This window comes from Scyliorhinus torazame, chromosome 1, assembly GCF_047496885.1.
Source record: "Scyliorhinus torazame isolate Kashiwa2021f chromosome 1, sScyTor2.1, whole genome shotgun sequence".
In the NCBI taxonomy this organism is placed as follows: domain Eukaryota; kingdom Metazoa; phylum Chordata; class Chondrichthyes; order Carcharhiniformes; family Scyliorhinidae; genus Scyliorhinus; species Scyliorhinus torazame.
In genome coordinates, this window is record NC_092707.1 from 86,704,117 (window position 1) to 86,723,388 (window position 19,272).

The following is a 19,272-nucleotide window of genomic DNA, read 5'->3' on the forward strand; positions in this document are numbered from 1 at the left end:
TTCTGAATTCTCCCTCTGTGTACCCGAACAGGCACCGGAATGTGGCGACTAGGGGCTTTTCACAGTAACTTCATTGCAGTGTTAATGTAAGCCTACTTGTGACAATAAAGATTATTATTATTAAAACCATCCCATCCTCTATCTGTTCATTGTAGGAACGAGACGGTACTTCAAGTACAATGGCCATTGCCATCTTCAATAATTGCTTGACAATATGTACACCTTTTCAGGCTTATCCATTGCCTTGAGGGTCTAATGGACTTGACGTGACATGATTGAAATCATACATAAATGCTATGTGTTGCCACGCTTTGCAGCTAAAACAAGGACCATTGTCACTCACAACAACTTGCAGAAACCATGTCTCGCAAAAATTGACTTGGTATGCAGTATTACGCTGCTTGCCTTTATGCTTGACAGTAGAGCCATTTCAGGATAGTTTGAAAAATAGTCTATGATCATGAAATAATTTTTGTCTCGTAGGTGAAAGAGATCAATAGCTACTTTCTACCATGGTAGGTAAATCAGATATTTGTTTCTCTTGTTCTCTTGTTTGCTTGCAGTGATGCGTCTGGCATGTGCCACAGCAACTGACCATCCTGTCAATATCTTGGTTTATACCTGGCCAGTAAACAGAGTCACAAGCTCTCCGTTTACATTTTTCAATCCATAGATGTCCTTCGTGTATCCTCTTTAGTACATCTTTGCAAGGAAATTGAGGTATGACTATAGTGTTCAAACAAAATAACACTCCATCAATGATACTGAGTGCAGATCTTATATTGTAGAACTCCATATATTGACCTCTGGGCCAGTGTGAGTTGATGTTCCTCATCACCTCTTGAAGAGTTTGATTCTTCCTGGTCTCTTCTTGAATATCACGTAGTTCCGTATCTGAAACTGGTAATAGTGTGGAAATAAGATTGACATGCAGATCTACATCTTCAGCAATTTCACTTCTAATACTTTGTATCGGCACTCTCGATAATGCATCTGCTAAGAACAAATATTTGCCTGGCGTATAGATGAGATTGAAGTCATAGTGTTGTAATTTCATCATCACAGAGATATCTGGTTGAGATTTTGTTTGATGATGTTAACCAAAGGACGATGATTTGTCTCAACTGGCAAAGTTGGAAGCCCATAGATGGGCTGGTTTAGCACAGTGGGCTAAATAGCTGGCTTGCAATGCAGAACAATGCCAGCAGTGCGGATTCAATTTCCGTACCGGCCTCCCTGAACAGGCGTCGGAATGTGGCGACTAGGAGCTTTTCACAGTACCTTCATTGAAACCTATTTGTGACAATAAGTGATTATTATTATTAGATGTAGTCGTGGAATTTCTCTAAGCCTGCAAAGAAACCCAGGCATTCTTTTTTGATTTGAGCGTACCTATGCTCTGTTTTCTAAAAAATGTAGAGTACCCAATTCATTATTTCCAATTAAGGGGCAATTTAGCATGACCAATTCACCTACCCAGCACATCTTTTGGGTTGTAGGGGCGAAACCCACGCAAACACGGGGAGAATGTGCAAACTCCACACAGACAGTGACCCAGGACCAGGATTGAACCTGGGACCTCGGTGCAGTGAGGCAGCAGTGCTAACCACTGCACCACCGTGCTCCCCTTACCTCTGCTCTGTTATCGTCATGGATCATGATGCACACGCCACTAGTTTCCAATCGTCATGCTCGAGTTGCAGAAGAATGCTCCCAGACCACCTTTGGATGTATCTGTGACACTTTAATTTGCTTAGACCGGTCAAAAAATGTGAGACCTGACGTGGTGGTTCGTGAAGTTTTGAGCTTCTTCCATTTTTGCTCATGTTGCTCAGTCCAAGTGAAATCCGTTGCCTTGTGCAGGAGATCATGTAGATTTGTTGTTTTTGCTGACAGGTTTGGAATGAATTTCCCCATAAAATTGATCATAGCCATCACTCTTAAGGTGGCTTTTTTGCAGTGTGGTTCTTGCATGTTGAGAATTGCTTGGATTTTGTCCTTGTCCGGTTCAATGCTATGATGAGAGCTTGCCACCTAGGAATGTGACCTCAGTTACTCCAAATTGGCATTTTTGCTGGTTGAGCTTCATCCTGTTTCTCCTGACACTCGTTAGACTTTTAAACAACCACGTATTGAGCTCTTTTATGGTTCATCCCCAAACGATGATATCATCCACGTACACAGGTGCACCTTTGACGCCTTCAATTATGTGCTCCGTGGCACAGTGAAAAATTTCTGATGCTGAAATTATGCCAAATGCATTTCAGAAAGCAGTACCATCCAAATGGCATACTAAAAGTGCAGGAATTTGTACTTTCTTCCTCTAGCTTTAGTTGCCCGGAACCCTGAGATGCGTCAAGTTTCGTTAAGAATTGTGCACCAAATCTCAGATGTGATTTCCTCATGCTTTGGTATTTGGTAATGTTCTCTTTTGATATTCTTGTTAAGATCTTTAGGATCCATGCATATTGTCATTCTTTTTCTTCACACAAACCGTACCAGCCTTCCCATACCGGCCTCCCTGAACAGGCGCCGGAATGTGGCGACTAGGGGCTTTTCACAGTAACTTCATTGAAGCCTACTTGTGACAATAAGTGATTATTATTATTATTAACCATGGAGTTTACCCAGTTGGTAGGTTCTTCTATCTTTCTAATTACTTTAAATTTTGTCATTCTGTCCAGCTCCTTTTGAGGCGACCCCAAAGAGGTGCAGGTACTCTTCTACATAAAAGCAAATTACTGCGGATGCTGGAATCTGAAACGAAAGAGAAAATGCTGGAAAATCTCAGCAAGTCTGGCAGCAGAGAAAAGAGCTAAAATTTTGAGTCTGATGACTCTTTGTCAAAGCTAACAGATAGAGAAAATGGGAAATATTTATACTGTGGAGGGAGAACGAAAGATGAGTCATAGCCACAGAAACCCAGGGAAACCGGGTGCTCATGGCCACAGAAACCAAGGGGAAAGAGTGCTAATGGCAGTCTCCAGAGAGGACAAAAGATGTGAAAGGTCAAACAGCAGGGAAACTAACATCAGAGGATGAACTGTATGTGTGGGGGGAAGGGAAGGGGGAAACAAAGAGGAGGAAGGTGAAGGAAAGGTGGATAAGATTGGGGGGGTGGGGAATTAAATGTATATTAAGAAAGAAAGAAATGGTAAAAGACAGTTAAAATGAAATGAAAACAAATGGGTCGAGGTGGGGTAGAGCTGATCATCTGAAGTTGTTGAGTTCGATGTTCAGGCCGGAAGGCTGCAGCGTGCCTAACCGGAAGATGAGATGTTGTTCCTCCAGTTTGCGTTGCGCTTCACTGGAATATTGCAGCAGGCCAAGGCAGACATGTGGGCATGGCAGCAGGGTCTTTTGTTAAAATGGCAAGCGACGGGAAGGTCAGGGTCCTGAATGCGTTCTTGGTACTCTTCTTGGTGCCTGTATCACAGGTTTTGCATTCTCTTTGAGTTGTTTCTAGTAGATGAATGGTAGTGAACACATCGCCGAATTTGCTGATAATATTCTCAGAATCGCTGGAGTGTTGATCCAATCCGTTGTGGATGCTATACACCAACTGAACTAGACCTAATTCTTCACAGGACTGATCACCTAATAATCAATCCAAGCCCTCAGATACAATACAGAATGGGATGGAATAAACTGTGCTCTTCACCATCACACTCAGGTCATAAGCACCATAACATTTAATGCTTGAACAATTATAATCTCTCAAAGATATTTTGTGATTTCTTCTAATCGGCTTAATTTTTTTGATTTTTAAAATCAGTCAAGCTGATTAAATTGGCTTTGGCACCAGTGTCTAACTTCAATTGGACCACTGTACGTTCACTTCAAGTGGTAGCAGCCTCATCAACCAAATTTATTTGAAATGGATTATCAATTTGCATTTCTTTAAGTGCTAAAGAATTTTTTGATGTCTCCAAAAAAATTATTCTGTTATTACTCCAGCAAACAATGATGTCTCGTCTCTGGAGACTGTGTCTTCCACTGGGCTGACTGGTTTGGGGTTGAGCTTCGAGTAACAATTCTGAGCAAAGTGATTTTTCCCTTTGCATCTGGATTTGGCTGGGCTGGTTTGCATCTGGATTGGGCTGGTTTAGCATAGTGGGCTAAACAGCTGGCTTGTAATGCAGAACAAGGCCAGCAACGCGGGTTCAATTCCCGTACCTGCCTCCCCAAACAGGCGCCGGAATGTGGCGACTAGGGGCTTTTCACAGTAACTCCATTGAAGCCTACTTGTGACAATGTGATTATTATTATTAAACGCTGGACACTGCCTTAATTTGTGGATTTGACCACATGTTTTACACAGAAATACTTTGTCCTGATCTTTAACCTGTTTGTTGCTGTTCGAGGAGCTGCAGGTGCGAGGATGGAGGTTTCCTTGGCACAGGCCATTCCCCCATAAATGGTGCCACTCCTCCAAGGGGGTAGAAAAACATCATAACCCCTCCTCCCTGGTGCAGTGAGGGTGGCGCCCCGACCCCTGCCCGACATCACACCACGCCCCGTTTGACACACTCAATGTGGCGGGGGACTCGGTCCCAGAAGGCAACTGCCCGAAGGAAGACAGATGCTCGGTGGGGGCCACGGGGGATGATGTTGAGTCCATCTAAGGTGAGGCGGTGGACTCCCTCGTGCTCAACATCGAGTCACTCCTCATCCGACGTGGGGAACTCCGGGATTCTCCACATGCCAACTGCAGCCACCAAAACCGAATGCAGCTAGCCCTCAGCCAGTGGACGGATATGGTGCTGCTCGTCCGGTCTTCCCGTGCCTATGTTAAAGAGGTGGGAGACACGGATGCGACTCAGCAGCGCTGGCTGAAATTTTTCCTCACCGGGCTGTAGAGGGAGTGGAGGGGCTCGCAGTCCTCTGTTCCTTCCGAGCACTAAAAAGGTGACGGTGAAGGTAGCACTTTACTGCTGACATGAAAGTGACCATAGCCAGCCTCAACATCAACGCCATCAGGGATGTGCTCTGCAGGTTCCAGAACATCTCGCTCCTCCAGGATGGGAAGTATGCGGCCTGCTTCCTGCATGAAATCTACACCGCTCCGGGAGACAAAGCCACATGGCTCCTGGAGTGGCAAGGGGGGGGGTCTACATGAGTCACATGACCTTACGTTTCGGCAGGGTGGTTAATCTTGGTGACCCCACATTTTCAGATGGAGATTTTGGGGGTCAAGGAGCCAGTTCCAGACCAGTTGCTGCACCTGACGGTCCGCAAGGGGGGGCGAGGTACTTCACTTTGTGAATGTTAACGCCCCCTAGGCTGGCCAGCAACAGACAACTTTTTTCGAGCAAGTGTCCACTCATCTTGGCGTGGAGCCTTTCCTGCACCTCTTGTGGAGGAGGTTGTCGGGACTGCTTCTGTGCGGGCCGGGCATTGAGATGGTCCTCTCGGCTTACGCTGATGAGGTGGTCTTCATGATCACCAATCCTGATGACCTGCGGAGGATGTGAGAGTGCCAGGCTGTGTATTCCGACGTGTCTTCTGCCAGGATCAACTGGGCCTAGTGTTCTGGACTCCTGGTCAGTTCGTGACAGACGGACCCCATCCCAGAGGAGCTCAGGCCTTTCACCTGAAGCAGGACCAGTCTCCTCTTCTTGGGAGTCCATCTTTGCCCGGCTGAGGAATCCTGGCCGCCTAAATGGCAGGAGCTGGAGACCAAAGTCACTGCTCGCTTGAGACACTGGACAGGACTGCTCCGAGTGCTGTCCTACAGGGGTCGAGTTCTCGTCATAAACCAGCTGATAGTCTCCATGTTGTGGTACTGGCTGGTCACTTTGACCCCTCCGTCTGACTTGCTCACAATGATCCAGAGTATGATTGTAGAGTTCTTCTGGGACAAGAGACTACACTGGGCCGCTGCTGAGGTTCTTTTTTTAATATAAATTTAGAGTCCCCAATTCATTTTTTCCAATTAAGGGGCAATTTAGCGTGGCCAATCCACCTAGCCTGCACATCTTTGGGTTGTGGGGGCGAAATGTGCAAACTCCACATGGACAGTGACCCAGAGCTGGGATCGAACCTGGGACCTCGGCGCCATGAGGCAGCAGGGCTAACCCACTGCGCCACCATGCTGCCCCACAGCTGAGGTTCTGAGTCTCCCGCCTAGGCAGGTTGGCCAGGCACCAATGTGCCTTTGCACCCAGGTGGTGACCTTCCACCTTCAGACCCCTCGTTGAGCCCCCTCCACGATGGTGTGTCCTGATGTCACATTTCTTCCACCAGGTGTACGGCCTGAATTATGGCAATTAGCTCCTGTTCATAGATCTGCAGGGTCTTCGTTACCCTCTGCAAGCGCTGCCCGTCTTTTACCAGGACCTGCTCAAAGTCTGGAACATGGTTGCCTCACGCCGCAGCTCCCACCCCCCCGTCAGTAGCGGCTGTCATCAAGGAGCCGCTACTCAGGAATCCGCACCTCCACCAATACCATTTTGAGTGACTGCGGAGGAGCGAGCTGTGGCTGCCGGGGTGACCAGGATCGGGGACGTTCTGGATGGCGGAGGAGTGGGCTGAATGACACCCCACGAATTAGCACAACGCGCGCCAGTGGACATCCGGCAAGCAGCCAATGCTATCCGAGACCTCAAAACGGTCATGCTCAGACCCAATGGCACTCGCGGTCTGGAGGACGTGCAGGTTTGCGTGGTATCGCGTCTGGGAGAACCTCTGCCCGGACGGATTTCCACTTTGGCCCCAGGGCCCGATACCTCCCTCGAGGGCTGGTGCCCCACAATCCTAGACGCCTTGTGGAAATGCCCACCGTGTCTTTTCGCACTGCACGGAGAGGTTTCCTGTACGGGCTGCAGCTGCACACCCTTCACCGCCTTACCCTCGCCCGGACACGGCATGGCATGCCTTGTTGCCGTCCGCCGGTGGACCTCCCCACTGGAGGTCCCTCTATGGAAGAGTCCTCCCCCTCAATCTTGGGGACCTGGAGTGGAGGATGTTGCATGCAGCAGTGCCATACAATCACCGATTGCACTGGTTCACGGACTCCTCAGAATCCTGCCATTTTTGCAGCTTGGGGAGTCCGTGGATCATGTCTGTGTTACGTGTTATAGGTTGCACCCCCTTTTTAGTTTTTTGTAAATCATTTGTTGAAGTTTTGTTTGCACTTCAGCCCCACGCTCCTGATCTATGGCCACCCGGTGCGGAGAGGGGCAGGGAAGGCAGAGGATCTCCTTGTGAACCAACTCCTGGCCTGGCAAACATGCCATTCATAGGCCCAGGTAGCAGGCAACCGAAGGGTCTGTCTGCCCCTTTTCCGCGGCTACATTCACGGCGGGGTATCTCTAGAAAGCTGCATGGGGTGTCCAGGGGCACCATCGAGGCCTTCTGTGCTCGGTGGGCACCGCAGGGGTTGGGGTGCTTTATTGACCCCTTTAATTGCACTCTCATTTGATGTTTTTAAGTTTCCGTTGACCTTTGTTACGATCGAGCAATGTCTCTATCAGGAGCGGCCCTTTTTGCTTTGTCCCGATGTTGTTTCCTTTCATCCATTTTGTTGGTGGACCTCAAAAGAGTGGCCAATTCACCTACCCTGTACATCTTTTTGGGTTGTGGGGGTGAGACCCACACAGACACGGGGAGAATGTGCAAACTTCACTAAGACAATGACCTGGGGCCGGGATCGAACCTGGGTCCTCAGCGCCGTGAGGTAGCAGTGCTAACTATTGCGCCACCGTGCTGCCCCTCATGTAGGGATTCTATACTTCTCGACTCAACAGGGCACATGACCCTGTCTCCAAACCTTGCTTGTGAGTGTAGGGCACAGTTCTCGCTCCCATTTCGCCCTCACTCTGCTCAGTGGGGAGGGATCAGATGAGAGAATGTGGCCATATATGTCTGAGATAGACCGTCTGCCCGGTTGCGCCGAACAAACAATACTCTCCAGAAAAGTGGAAGGTGGAACCAGAGGAAAAGAAGGGAAAGCCAAACGGGTAAAATCGTAAACTTGTAAGTAGCGAAAAAGACTAGAGTTGGGTAGCTGAATTTTGTCTGCTAATCCGTTAAAGCTGGCAAACCTCCACTCTATGAACAGGTTACTAAAGTGCTTGAGTCCCTCCAATTTCCACAAGTTAAAGGTTGAGTCCACCCTGAAGGTAAGAAAAGGTGGTTCTTGCTGAGTAAAACGCTGCGGATTCTGGGCTTCTTACCTGCCCAAATAAAGGCTGATATCAATTTATTAACCTTAACAAAAAGGATTTGGAGAGCAGCAAGGTGGAGGGGGAGAAAGGCGATGTATATTAGCTGATAATTGACAGCCTTTTACAAAACTGAAATTATGCTTGGAAGGGAAGTTTCCAACCGGAGCACCAGAACCATTTTAACATCTGCATTTAAAAATGAGATGGGTGGATTTGAACCACCCTTTCTTTACCCATGCTGGCTGTTTGGATTATTGATTTGGGAATTAATGATTTGGTTTGTGGATTATTGATTTGATCAATGGATCAATGATTCTGGTCTATGGATTATTGATTTGGTTTATGGATTATTGATTCTAGTCTATGGATTAAAAAAATATATAAATTTAGAGTACCCAATTATTTTTTTCCAAGGGGCAATTTAGCGTGGTCAATGGACCCATCCTGCACATCTTTTGGGTTGTGGGGGTCAAACCTACGCAGAGCCGGGATTCGCACCCGGGTCCTCAGCACCGCTGTCCCAGTGCTAACCACTGATCCAAATGACGCCCCTACTCTATGGATTATTGATCTTGTCTATTGATTATTGATCAGAAACTGTAACTCATCCACCCGGAGCTGCTGCTGCTGGGGTCGGGTTTTCTCCGCGGTTCCCCCCCACACACGGGGGGCTCCTGCGAGATGTGGAGCTTCACCAGGAGGGCCGCTCAGTCGGTGCCGCTTCTCGGATGGCTGAGGCCTAACCGGGCGGTGAATCCTCGCGTTGCCGTTTGGGGGAGGCAGACCGGCGGCGTTGGTGTGGAGGAGTCGGGCCCGGGCCCGGGCCCCAGGCCGGGCCGGAGTAAGGTAGGGCCTGTGAGCCAGGGAGGGAGCCGCCATCTCGGGACTGGAAACGTCAGGGACTCCGGAACCTTCCATTGTGAACCGGGGCTGGAGGGACTGAGACCCCCCCCCCAAAAAAAAACAGACCCCCCCTCCCAAAACAGACCCCCCCCTCCCAAAACAGACCCCCCCGCCAAAACAGACCCCCCCAAAAAAACAGACCCCCCTCCCAAAACATCCCCCCCAAAACAGTCACCCCCCACAAAACAGACACCGCCCCCCAAAAAAAACAGACCCCCCCCAAAAAAACAGACCCTCCAAAAAAAACAGACCCTCCCCCCAAAAAATAGACCCTCCCCACCCCAAACAGACCCTCCCCACCCCAAACAGACCCTCCCCCCAAATAGACCCTCCCCCAAACAGACCATCCCCCCCCACTCAGACAGACGCTCCCCTCCCCCAAACAGACCCTCCCTTCCCCCAAACAGACCCCCCCGAAACAGACCCCCCCGAAACAGACCCCCCCAAACAGACCCCGACCAAACAGACCCCCCCAAACAGACCCCCCCAAACAGACCCCCCCCAAACAGACCCCCCCAAACAGACCCTCCCCTCCCCCAAACAGACCCTCCCCTCCCCCAAACAGACCCTCCCTTCCCCCAAACAGACCCCCCTGAAACAGACACCCCCCAAACAGACCCCCCCAAACAGACCCCCCCACCCAGACAGACCCTCCCCTCCCCCAAACAGACCCTCCCTTCCCCCGAAACAGACCCTCCCTTCCCCCGAAACAGACCCCCCCCGAAACAGACCCCCCCCGAAACAGACCCCCCCCGAAACAGACCCCCCCCGAAACAGACCCCCCCCAAACAGACCCCCCCAAACAGACCCCCCCCAAACAGACCAAACAGACCCCCCCAAACAGACCCCCCCAAACAGACCCCCCCCAAACAGACCCCCCCCAAACAGACCCCCCCCAAACAGACCCCCCCACCCAGACAGACCCTCCCCTCCCCCAAACAGACCCTCCCTTCCCCCAAACAGACCCCCCTGAAACAGACACACCCCCCAAACAGACCCCCCCAAACAGACCCCCCCCCACCCAGACAGACCCTCCCCTCCCCCAAACAGACCCTCCCTTCCCCCAAACAGACCCCCCCAAACAGAACCCCCAAACAGACACCCCCCAAACAGACACGCCCCAAACAGACCCCCCCCAAACAGACCCCCCCAAACAGACCCCCCCCCAAACAGACCCCCCCAAACAGACCCCCCAAATAGACCCCCCCAAACAGACCCCCCCAAACAGACCCCCCCAAACAGACCCCCCCAAACAGACCCCCCCAAACAGACCCCCCCAAACAGACCCCCCCCAACAGACCCCCCCAACACACCCCCCCCCCCAACAGACACCCCCCAACAGACCCCCCCCAACAGACCCCCCCCAACAGACCCCCGCCAAACAGACCCCCCCAAACAGACCCCCCCCAAACAGACCCCCCCCAAACAGACCCCCCCAAACAGACCCCCCCAAACAGACCCCCCCAAACAGACCCCCCCAAACAGACCCCCCCCAAACAGACCCCCCCAAACAGACCCCCCCAAACAGACCCCCCCAAACAGACCCCCCAAGCAGACCCCCCCACACAGACAGACCCTCCCCTCCCCCAAACAGACCCTCCCTTCCCCCAAACAGACGCCCCAAACAGACACCCCCCCAAACAGACCCCCCCAAACAGACCCCCCCAAACAGAACCCCCAAACAGACCCCCCCACCCAGACAGACCCTCCCCTCCCCCAAACAGACCCTCCTTTCCCCCAAACAGACCCCCCCCTAAACAGACACCCCCCAAACAGACCCCCCCCAAACAGACCCCCCCCAACAGACCCCCCCAAACAGAGCCCCCCAAACAGTTCCCCCCCAAACAGTTCCCCCCCAAACAGACCCCCCCAAACAGACCCCCCCAAACAGACTCCCCCAAACAGACCCCCCCCAAACAGACCCCCCCAAACAGACCCCCCCAAACAGACCCCCCCAAACAGACCCCCCCAAACAGACCCCCCCAAACAGACCCCCCCAAACAGACCCCCCCCCAAACAGACCCCCCCCCAAACAGACCCCCCCCAAACAGACCCCCCCCAAACAGACCCCCCCAAACAGACCCCCCCAAACAGACCCCCCCCAAACAGACCCCCCCCAAACAGACCCCCCCCAAACAGACCCCCCCAAACAGACCCCCCCAAACAGACCCCCCCAAACAGACCCCCCCAAACAGACCCCCCCAAACAGACCCCCCCAAACAGACCCCCCCAAACAGACCCCCCCCCCACCCAGACAGACCCTCCCCTCCCCCAAACAGACCCCCCCCAAACAGAGCCCCCAAACAGACCCCCCCAAACAGACCCCCCCAAACAGACCCCCCCAAACAGACCCCCCCAAACAGACCCCCCCCCACCCAGACAGACCCTCCCCTCCCCCAAACAGACCCCCCCCAAACAGAGCCCCCAAACAGACCCCCCCCCAAACAGACCCCCCCAACAGACCCCCCCAACAGACCCCCCCAACAGACCCCCCCAACAGACCCCCCCCAACAGACCCCCCCAACAGACCCCCCCCCAACAGACCCCCCCCAACAGACCCCCCCCAACAGACCCCCCCCAACAGACCCCCCCAACCCCAACAGCCCCCCCCCAACAGCCCCCACCAACAGACCCCCCCCAACAGACGCCCCCCAACAGACGCCCCCCAACAGACCCCCCCAACAGACCCCCCCCCAACAGACCCCCCCCCAACAGACCCCCCCCAACAGACCCCCCCCAACAGACCCCCCCCAACAGACCCCCCCCAACAGACCCCCCCCAACAGACCCCCCCCAACAGACCCCCCCCAACAGACCCCCCCCAACAGACCCCCCCAAACAGACCCCCCCCAAACTGACCCCCCCAAACTGACCCCCCCCAAACAGACTCCCCCCAAACAGACTCCCCCCAAACAGACTCCCCCCAAACAGACTCCCCCCAAACAGACTCCCCCCAAACAGACTCCCCCCCAAACAGTTCCCCCCCAAACAGGCGCCCCCCAAACAGGCGCCCCCCAAACAGACCCCCCCCCAAACAGGCGCCCCCCAAACAGGCGCCCCCCAAACAGGCGCCCCCCCAACCGGCGCCCCCCCAACCGGCGCCCCCCCAACCGGCGCCCCCCCCAACCGGCGCCCCCCCCCCAACCGGCGCCCCCCCCCCAACCCACGCCCCCCCCAACAGACCCTCCTCCCCCCCCAACAGACCCTCCCCCCCCCCCCCCCCGCCCCAAACAGACCCTCCCCCCCCCCCCCCCGCCCCAACCAGACCCGGCCCCCCCCGCCCCAACCAGAGGGCCCCCCCCGACCCAACCAGAGGGCCCCCCCCGACCCAACCAGAGGGCCCCCCCGACCCAACCAGAGAGCCCCCCCGACCCAACCAGAGGACCCAAAACCAGATCCCCCCCCAAATCAGATCCCCCCCCTCCCTCCCCAAATCCAGGATTCCCCTCCTCCAAATCTAAGCTTACACTCCCAAACCAGTGCTCAAACCAGGTTTCTCACCAAACCTGGATGAACCACCCCAAATCCCCATCAATCTCCCCTCCCCATAAACTAGGATCAGCCCTTCCCAAAACCAGGATTACCCCCCCCCCCCCCCAAACTGGGATCAACGCCCCCTCAAACTGGGATCGGCCCACCCCTCCAAACCGGCATCACCCCACCACTTCCACCACACCAGGATCAACCCCATCTAAACCAGTATCAACCCCCCCCCCCAACACGCATCAAACCTCAAGCCTCTCAAAACAGGATTCCTCCCGTCCTCAAAACAGGATTCCTCCCGTCCTCAAAACAGGATTCCTCCCGTCCTCAAAACAGGATTCCTCCCGTCCTCATAACAGGATTCCTCCGGATAAACCCTCGCACTGTTTAGCATGTTACACTGTGTTTCTGAGGCCCATTTGACCCTGTATTGCTGGCACACTGTTGTGTCTCACTCTACCTAATCCATTGATGGTGTAATTGTCTGGATTGAAACTGCAGCCATGGCCCAATTTCCTTGCCTGTTTATGAGGTTCAAGCACCACTTTGTTCTCTCGTCCAAGTTCTCCATCCGGGAGGCCATGCAGCCAGTGCTGATGTGCCGTTTAACTACAAACCCTCTTGGAGCCAATCTCTGATTTAGATTTGCATTCTTAATCTTTGTAGGTGCCTCAGAGTCCGTCCTGGCAGCCAGTAGAGGTTGGAGAGCTTCCAGAGGTAAGCCAGCAATTGTGGGCACTAATTTCAGATTTGAAAATAGCTGAAAGCCATTGGGTTAGTGGTTAAACCTCCAACTGTGAAGTATACAGACCTGGGAGATCAGTGACTCACCATCCCTGGGTGAGGAATTTGTCAATCCCTGATAACGTTCCCACAACCTCGGAGTAAAGTGGGCAGATCAGATTGAGTCAATCTACGTACACAAACCACCAAGTCTTACACGGAAGGCCACTTGGGGTTCAGGTGGTAGAAAGGACCTGAAAATAGTTGAATATCGCTGCGGCTTCTGGGCTGGATCGTTTGTTGAACCCGAGATCAGGAGAGACTCGATTGTTCTTTTCTGTAATCATGTCCTGATTGCCTCAACCCCATGCAGGCTAGCAATCGGCCCAGGCTTGGTGGCACAGTGACTCGAATACTTATCTGCTGAGCTAACAGATTTATGGTCAATTAATGAACATATATTTCCATGCAAACAAACTCCAGGTATCCATGGAGATGATTGACCACCTGGAACGATTGGCACTCGTCGATTTTCGGAACCAGGAGGGTGTGGAAAGGCTGGCAGATGCCATACAGTTTGCCAACCAGCTGCATGTTGTTGACACTGAAGGAGTGGAGCCCATGGATTCAGTGCTGGAGGATAGGTAATGGCTTTCTGTTTACTGATGTGACGGTTGCTAAATTAAGGAGAACACTAGAGACAAATGAATTAGATTCATTAAATGTATTTTACAGGGGAATGAGATTTTACACTGATAAATGTAAAGTATTGAAGTTATAAGGTCTGAAATTCTCTTCTTACGCCTCCCTGCTTATAAAACACTCCATCAAACCCTATATCTTTTCATCACCTATCCTACTGTCTCTTCCTTTGTCTGATAACTCTCCTATGAAGCACCTTGGGACATTATGCCTCTTGTAAAGAAGATATCATTTTTCCAATATTACTGTGGGAGACTGAAGTAGGCTTGTGGGGGCAGTGTGTATGGTTGTGTGCTCGTGTAACTCATTTAATTGAACTGAAGGCAGACTGCAAGGTTTAAATCCTCAAAAGGGTTAGTTGTAAAAGCAGGTGTTTGAAGTGGAGATGAGCAAAACTAAGATGAGATACAAGTAAACAACATGGATAGAAATTTGCACGAGGAGATGAACAGGTTTGTTTGTGTTTACTTGTTGAATTTTAAAGAAAACTAAAAGGTTTACAATTGGCAAAGATCACAAAGTGAAGTTGTTAAGTTTATTTTTACCTGAAAGCAGTAGCTATAGAGACAATATGAAAGATTTTTAGATTCTGGGAAAGGTAACTTCCAAAGAAAGTTAAGAACAATGGGTTTAAAGCTGAAAACATATTTAAAGAAGATTGAAGAGCGTGCTAGGAGGAGAGGCCATGTGATATCTCGAAGAGTGTGTTGTGCAGAGATAGACAAGTGAAGTAAGCAGCCTCTAATACCCCCTGAAAAGTGTTTATTTATTCCAGCCTTGGATTTGCATTGTTGAGCGAGGGAGAGAGGAACCCTGTACTTTCCCTTTGGCTGCAGTGGGGGCATTGCAGTAATATTTCTAGAATTTTTATAGATTAACAAACCATGGGGACTGTTGCCTGAAAAGAGGTATTTATTTGTGAATACTACCTAAGTAGAAATAGTTAGGGTTTTTTTTTTGTTAATAAACATTTTTATTTAATATTTAAAATCTCTGAAAGTGGTATTGGAATTTTGACTCCTGACTTCAGTACCAGTAACGTCTCGTAATAAAATACAAATTGCACCCGGCCCTGGGTCACTGTCCGTGTGGAGTTTGCACATTCTCCCCGTGTCTGCATGGTTTTCACACCCACAACCCAAAGATGTGCAGGTTAGGTGGATTGGCCACGCTAAATTGTCTCTTAATTGGAAAAAAATAATAATTGGGTACTCTAAATTTATTTTTAAAAAAAATACAAATTGCAAATTGTTGTGATAGCACGATTAAGTTTCCTTTCAGGATTGAGACAGCCTGACAATTACCACCTGCCATATTATAACACCCTCCTAATTTCTCTTTTGGCTTGATGCCCATGTTTCCTCAATGGTCAAAGCCTCATTAGCTAGTGTTTCTGCTGCACAAATTGCAGGAAGAAGCTGTGGAAAGCTACATGAGTTTTGCTGGTTAATCTCCAGCACATTCGGGGTCCAACCGCAGCATCTAAACTCTGGCCTTGGGTAATTGGGATTGAGCCCCTGGAGGGAGAGAGTATCTGCTGCATGCTGTTCTTTGTGTGGTAATAAACAGGATTCCAAGAGTTGGCGTTTCCCACTGATCGTTACATCACATAGCTGCTTAAAGTTCTGTTGAATTGGGAGAAAATGTCTTGATGTATCATTTATTGCTTTGTGAAGAGCTGCTGAGAAATTTCAACTGTTGTAATCCAGGTATCTGTGGTGTTCGTTTATCTTTTAACTTAATTTAATGACTTTATTGAATAGCTTGTAGATAGAGGAAAATCAGTCTCAGAGTTTCATTTGTCAGGACTTCTGGTGGCGGAGGCAGCACGGTGGCGCAGTGGTTAGCACTGCAGCCTCACGGCGCCGAGGTCCTAGGTTCGATCCCAGCTCTGGATCACTGTCTGTGTGGAGTTTGCACATTCTCCCGTTGTTTGGGTGGGTTTCACCCCCACAATCCAAAGATGTGCAGGGTAGGTGGATTGGCCAGGCTAAATTGCTCCTTAATTGGAAAAAATTAATTGGGTACTCTAAATTTTTTTAAAAATTATTTAAAAAAAAAAAGACTTCTGGTGGCGGCCATGAAGTGAGTGGTTGTACATTTGGTGGCTACCCTTTGAGGTGGAATTTTCTGGTCCTTCCTCACATGATTTGAGGGGTGTTTTGTATAAGCACTGAATGATTGCAATACACCTCTGGTGGGCACGGTTTATGTTTTACCAGACGAGGAGTATGACAAATAAGACCGCGGGAATAGTCGAGGTGCGACACAGAAAAAGATGGCGGAAGGCGCTGGGGCATTGTTGCCTGCCCAGTGGTCTACAGAGCAGCTCGTGAACCTTTTGAACAACAGGTTCCAGCAGCAGAGGAAGGAGGCCTCAGAGGACCTGGCTAAGGTGGTGGTGGCTTTCGAGAGAGTGGAGCAGAGACTGGAGGCATAGGGCCTGGCACTCCAAAAGTTGGAGAGTCGATGGGGGGAGCATCAGGACCGGCTGGCCTCACTGGAGGCGGAGATGTGCTGGTGGCAGATAGCCCCAACATGTTGAGGGAGAAGGAGGAGGACCTCGAGAATCGCTCCAGGAGGCGGAATCTTTGGATCATGGCGATGCCTGAGGGGGTTGAAGGAGTGCAGGCCGCTAAATATGCTGGTGAAGCTGATGGGGGAGGTGGATCGGGTGCCGAAGGTGGAGGCCGAAGGCGGGGGTGAACTGCCGAGGGCGATGGTGGTGAGGTTGCATCGTTTTCTCAATAAGGAGAAAATCATGAGATGGGCGAGGCAGACGAAGAAGTGTACCTGGAGGGGAGCGAGCTGAGAATATACCAGGACCTGAGTGTGGAGTTGGTCAAGCGACCGGCTGGTTACAGCTGGAACAAGGCGACTCTCTACAAGGAGGGGGTGAAGTTTTGATGCTGTGTATCCTGCTCGTCTGTTGTTCACGCATCAGAACCGGGTATTTTATTTTGATATGCCAGAGGAGGCGAGGGAGTTTATGAGAGGCCATGGACTGGGAGGAGTGTGAGGACACTGAACTGTGGAGATGTTCAATGTGGAGAATGTGGGCTCACAGGATGGGTGGATTGGTGAATTTAATGAGAATGGGAGCGGAGAGGGCGAGTATGCATTCTTTTATGTTTGTGTCTTGTGGTAGGCTATATTAGGGGTATCGCGGTACCTAGGTGGGATGTACCTTATACTGTAGTATGAGTGGTAGAACCTGCCTGCTGGTTCCGCCTAGTAGGCGGAGCATTAGAGTTTGTGTTTCACCCACAGCAGTCATTCTGTTGGAGCTGCTGGGGTAACTACTTGTTCATTAAAGCCATCAATTGGACTATAATCTCGCTTCAGTAGTGATTGATCGTGCATCAATTTCATGAACAAAATTGAAGAATGGCTGCTCTCCGCATCAAGCCAGAGTGTCTACAAATCAACCCCCACGCGGCAAATGCAGCAGCAGCTTTTAAACATTGGCTGGCATGTTTCAACGGGTACATCAGGATGGCCCCGACTACCCCCACGGAGGAACAGAAAATGCAAGTCCTCCACTCAAGGGTGAGCCCAGAAATCTACATGCTTATCGAAGACGCGGACGGTTTCGAGGACGCAATGACTTTGTTAAAAGAGCACTGCGTCCGCACTGTGAATCAGGTATACACTCGGCATCTTTTAGCTACCAGACGACAGATCCCAGGGGAATCACTGGGTGATTTTTACCGCGCATTGTTAGTGTTAGGTAGAAACTGTAACTGTCCACAAGTCTCAGCCTATGACCACACCAAACTCTTAATACGGGATACTTTTGTTGTGGGCATGCTGTCCTCTAAAATCTGCCAGCGACTGCTGGAAAACGACAAGCTAGGGCTTAAAGAGGCACGGAAACTTGCGCACTCCCTAGATGTAGCCTCCCGCAACGCCCAGGCCTACGTGTCCGACTGCGCGGTACCTGCATGGACAGGGTGGACCACACCCGCGGCCGATTCCAAAGCACCCCTAAATCGCCCGACGAGATTTCTCAGCTTCTGCCACAACTTGCCTCAGTGACACTGGAGCAATCTCGGTCCTGAACGCTTTCAACTGCTACGACGTCGGTACTCATCAGCGGGCACAAGACATCCTGCTTGATCGACTCTGGGAGTACGGAGAGCTTCATCCATCCCAATACGGTAAGACATTGTTCCCTCGCTGTACACCCGATTTAACAAAAGATCTCCCTGGCCTCTGGGTCCCACTCTGTGGAGATCCGGGGGTACTGCATAGCCAACCTCATGGTCCAGGGCGTGGTGTTCAATAACTTCCGACTCTGCGTCCTCCCTCATCTCTGCGCTGCCACACTCCTGGGACTGGACTTCCAGTGTAACCTGCAAAGTTTAACGTTCAAATTTGGCGGCCCCATACCCCCCCTCACTGTCTGCGGCCTCGCGACCCTCAAGGTCAACCCGCCTTCCCTGTTTGCAAACCTTACCCCCGATTGCAAACCCATCGCCACCAGGAGCAGACGGTACAGTGCCCAGGACCGGACCTTCATTAGGTCGGAAGTCCAACGGTTACTAAAGGAAGGCATTATCGAGGCCAGCAACAGCCCCTGGAGAGCTCAAGTGGTGGTTGTAAAGACCGGGGAGAAACATAGGATGGTCATAGACTACAGTCAGACCATCAACAGGTATTCGCAGCTCGACTCGTACCGTCTCCCCCGCATACCTGAAATGGTCAACTAGATAGAGCAATACAAGGTTTTCTCCATAGTAGACCTTAAATCAGACTACCACCAGCTCCCCATTCGCCCGGACGACCGCAAGTACACTGCATTTGAAGCAGATGGGCGGCTCTACCACTTTCTAAGGGTTCCCTTTGGTGTCACAAATGGGGTCTCGGTCTTCCAACGAGAGATGGACCGAATGGTTGACTGGTACGGTCTGCGGGCCACGTTCCCTTACCTTGACAATGTCACCATCTGCAGCCACGACCAGCAGGACCACGACACCAACCTCCGCAAATTCCTCCATACCGCAAAAATCCTTAACTTAACCTATAACAAGGACAAATGCGTCTTTAGCACCGATCACCGATCACCTAGCCATCCTCGGCTATGTAGTGCGTGATGGAGTCATAGGCCCAGATCCCGAACGCTTGCGCCCCCTCATGGAGTTTCCCCTCACCCACTGCCTGAAACATTGCCTGGGCTTCTTTTCTTATTACGCCCAGTGGGTCCCCAATTATGCGGACAAGGCCCGCCCACTAATCTAGTCCATGGTTTTTCCCCTGTCGGCAGAGGCCCGCCAGGCTTTCAGTCGCATCAA

The 19,272-nt window shown here is 51.4% G+C and overlaps 1 protein-coding gene across 2 annotated transcripts in view; it reads left to right on the plus strand.

Annotated features, from left to right (window-relative positions):
* Positions 1-8,613: 8,613 nt before the first annotated feature.
* The window catches only part of gatc (glutamyl-tRNA amidotransferase subunit C), a 34,457-nt gene continuing 23,798 nt past the window's right edge, over positions 8,614-19,272 (plus strand). Inside the window, exons 1-3 of one of the 2 annotated variants that reach the window (XM_072497576.1) lie at positions 8,619-9,014; positions 13,220-13,270; positions 13,760-13,920. In XM_072497576.1, coding sequence (XP_072353677.1) covers positions 8,850-9,014; positions 13,220-13,270; positions 13,760-13,920 — 377 coding nt within the window. In that variant the 5' untranslated portion in view covers positions 8,619-8,849. Of the gene's footprint in view, positions 9,015-13,219; positions 13,271-13,759; positions 13,921-19,272 lie in introns of both variants that reach the window. The other variant, XM_072497585.1, reaches the window with a different exon arrangement.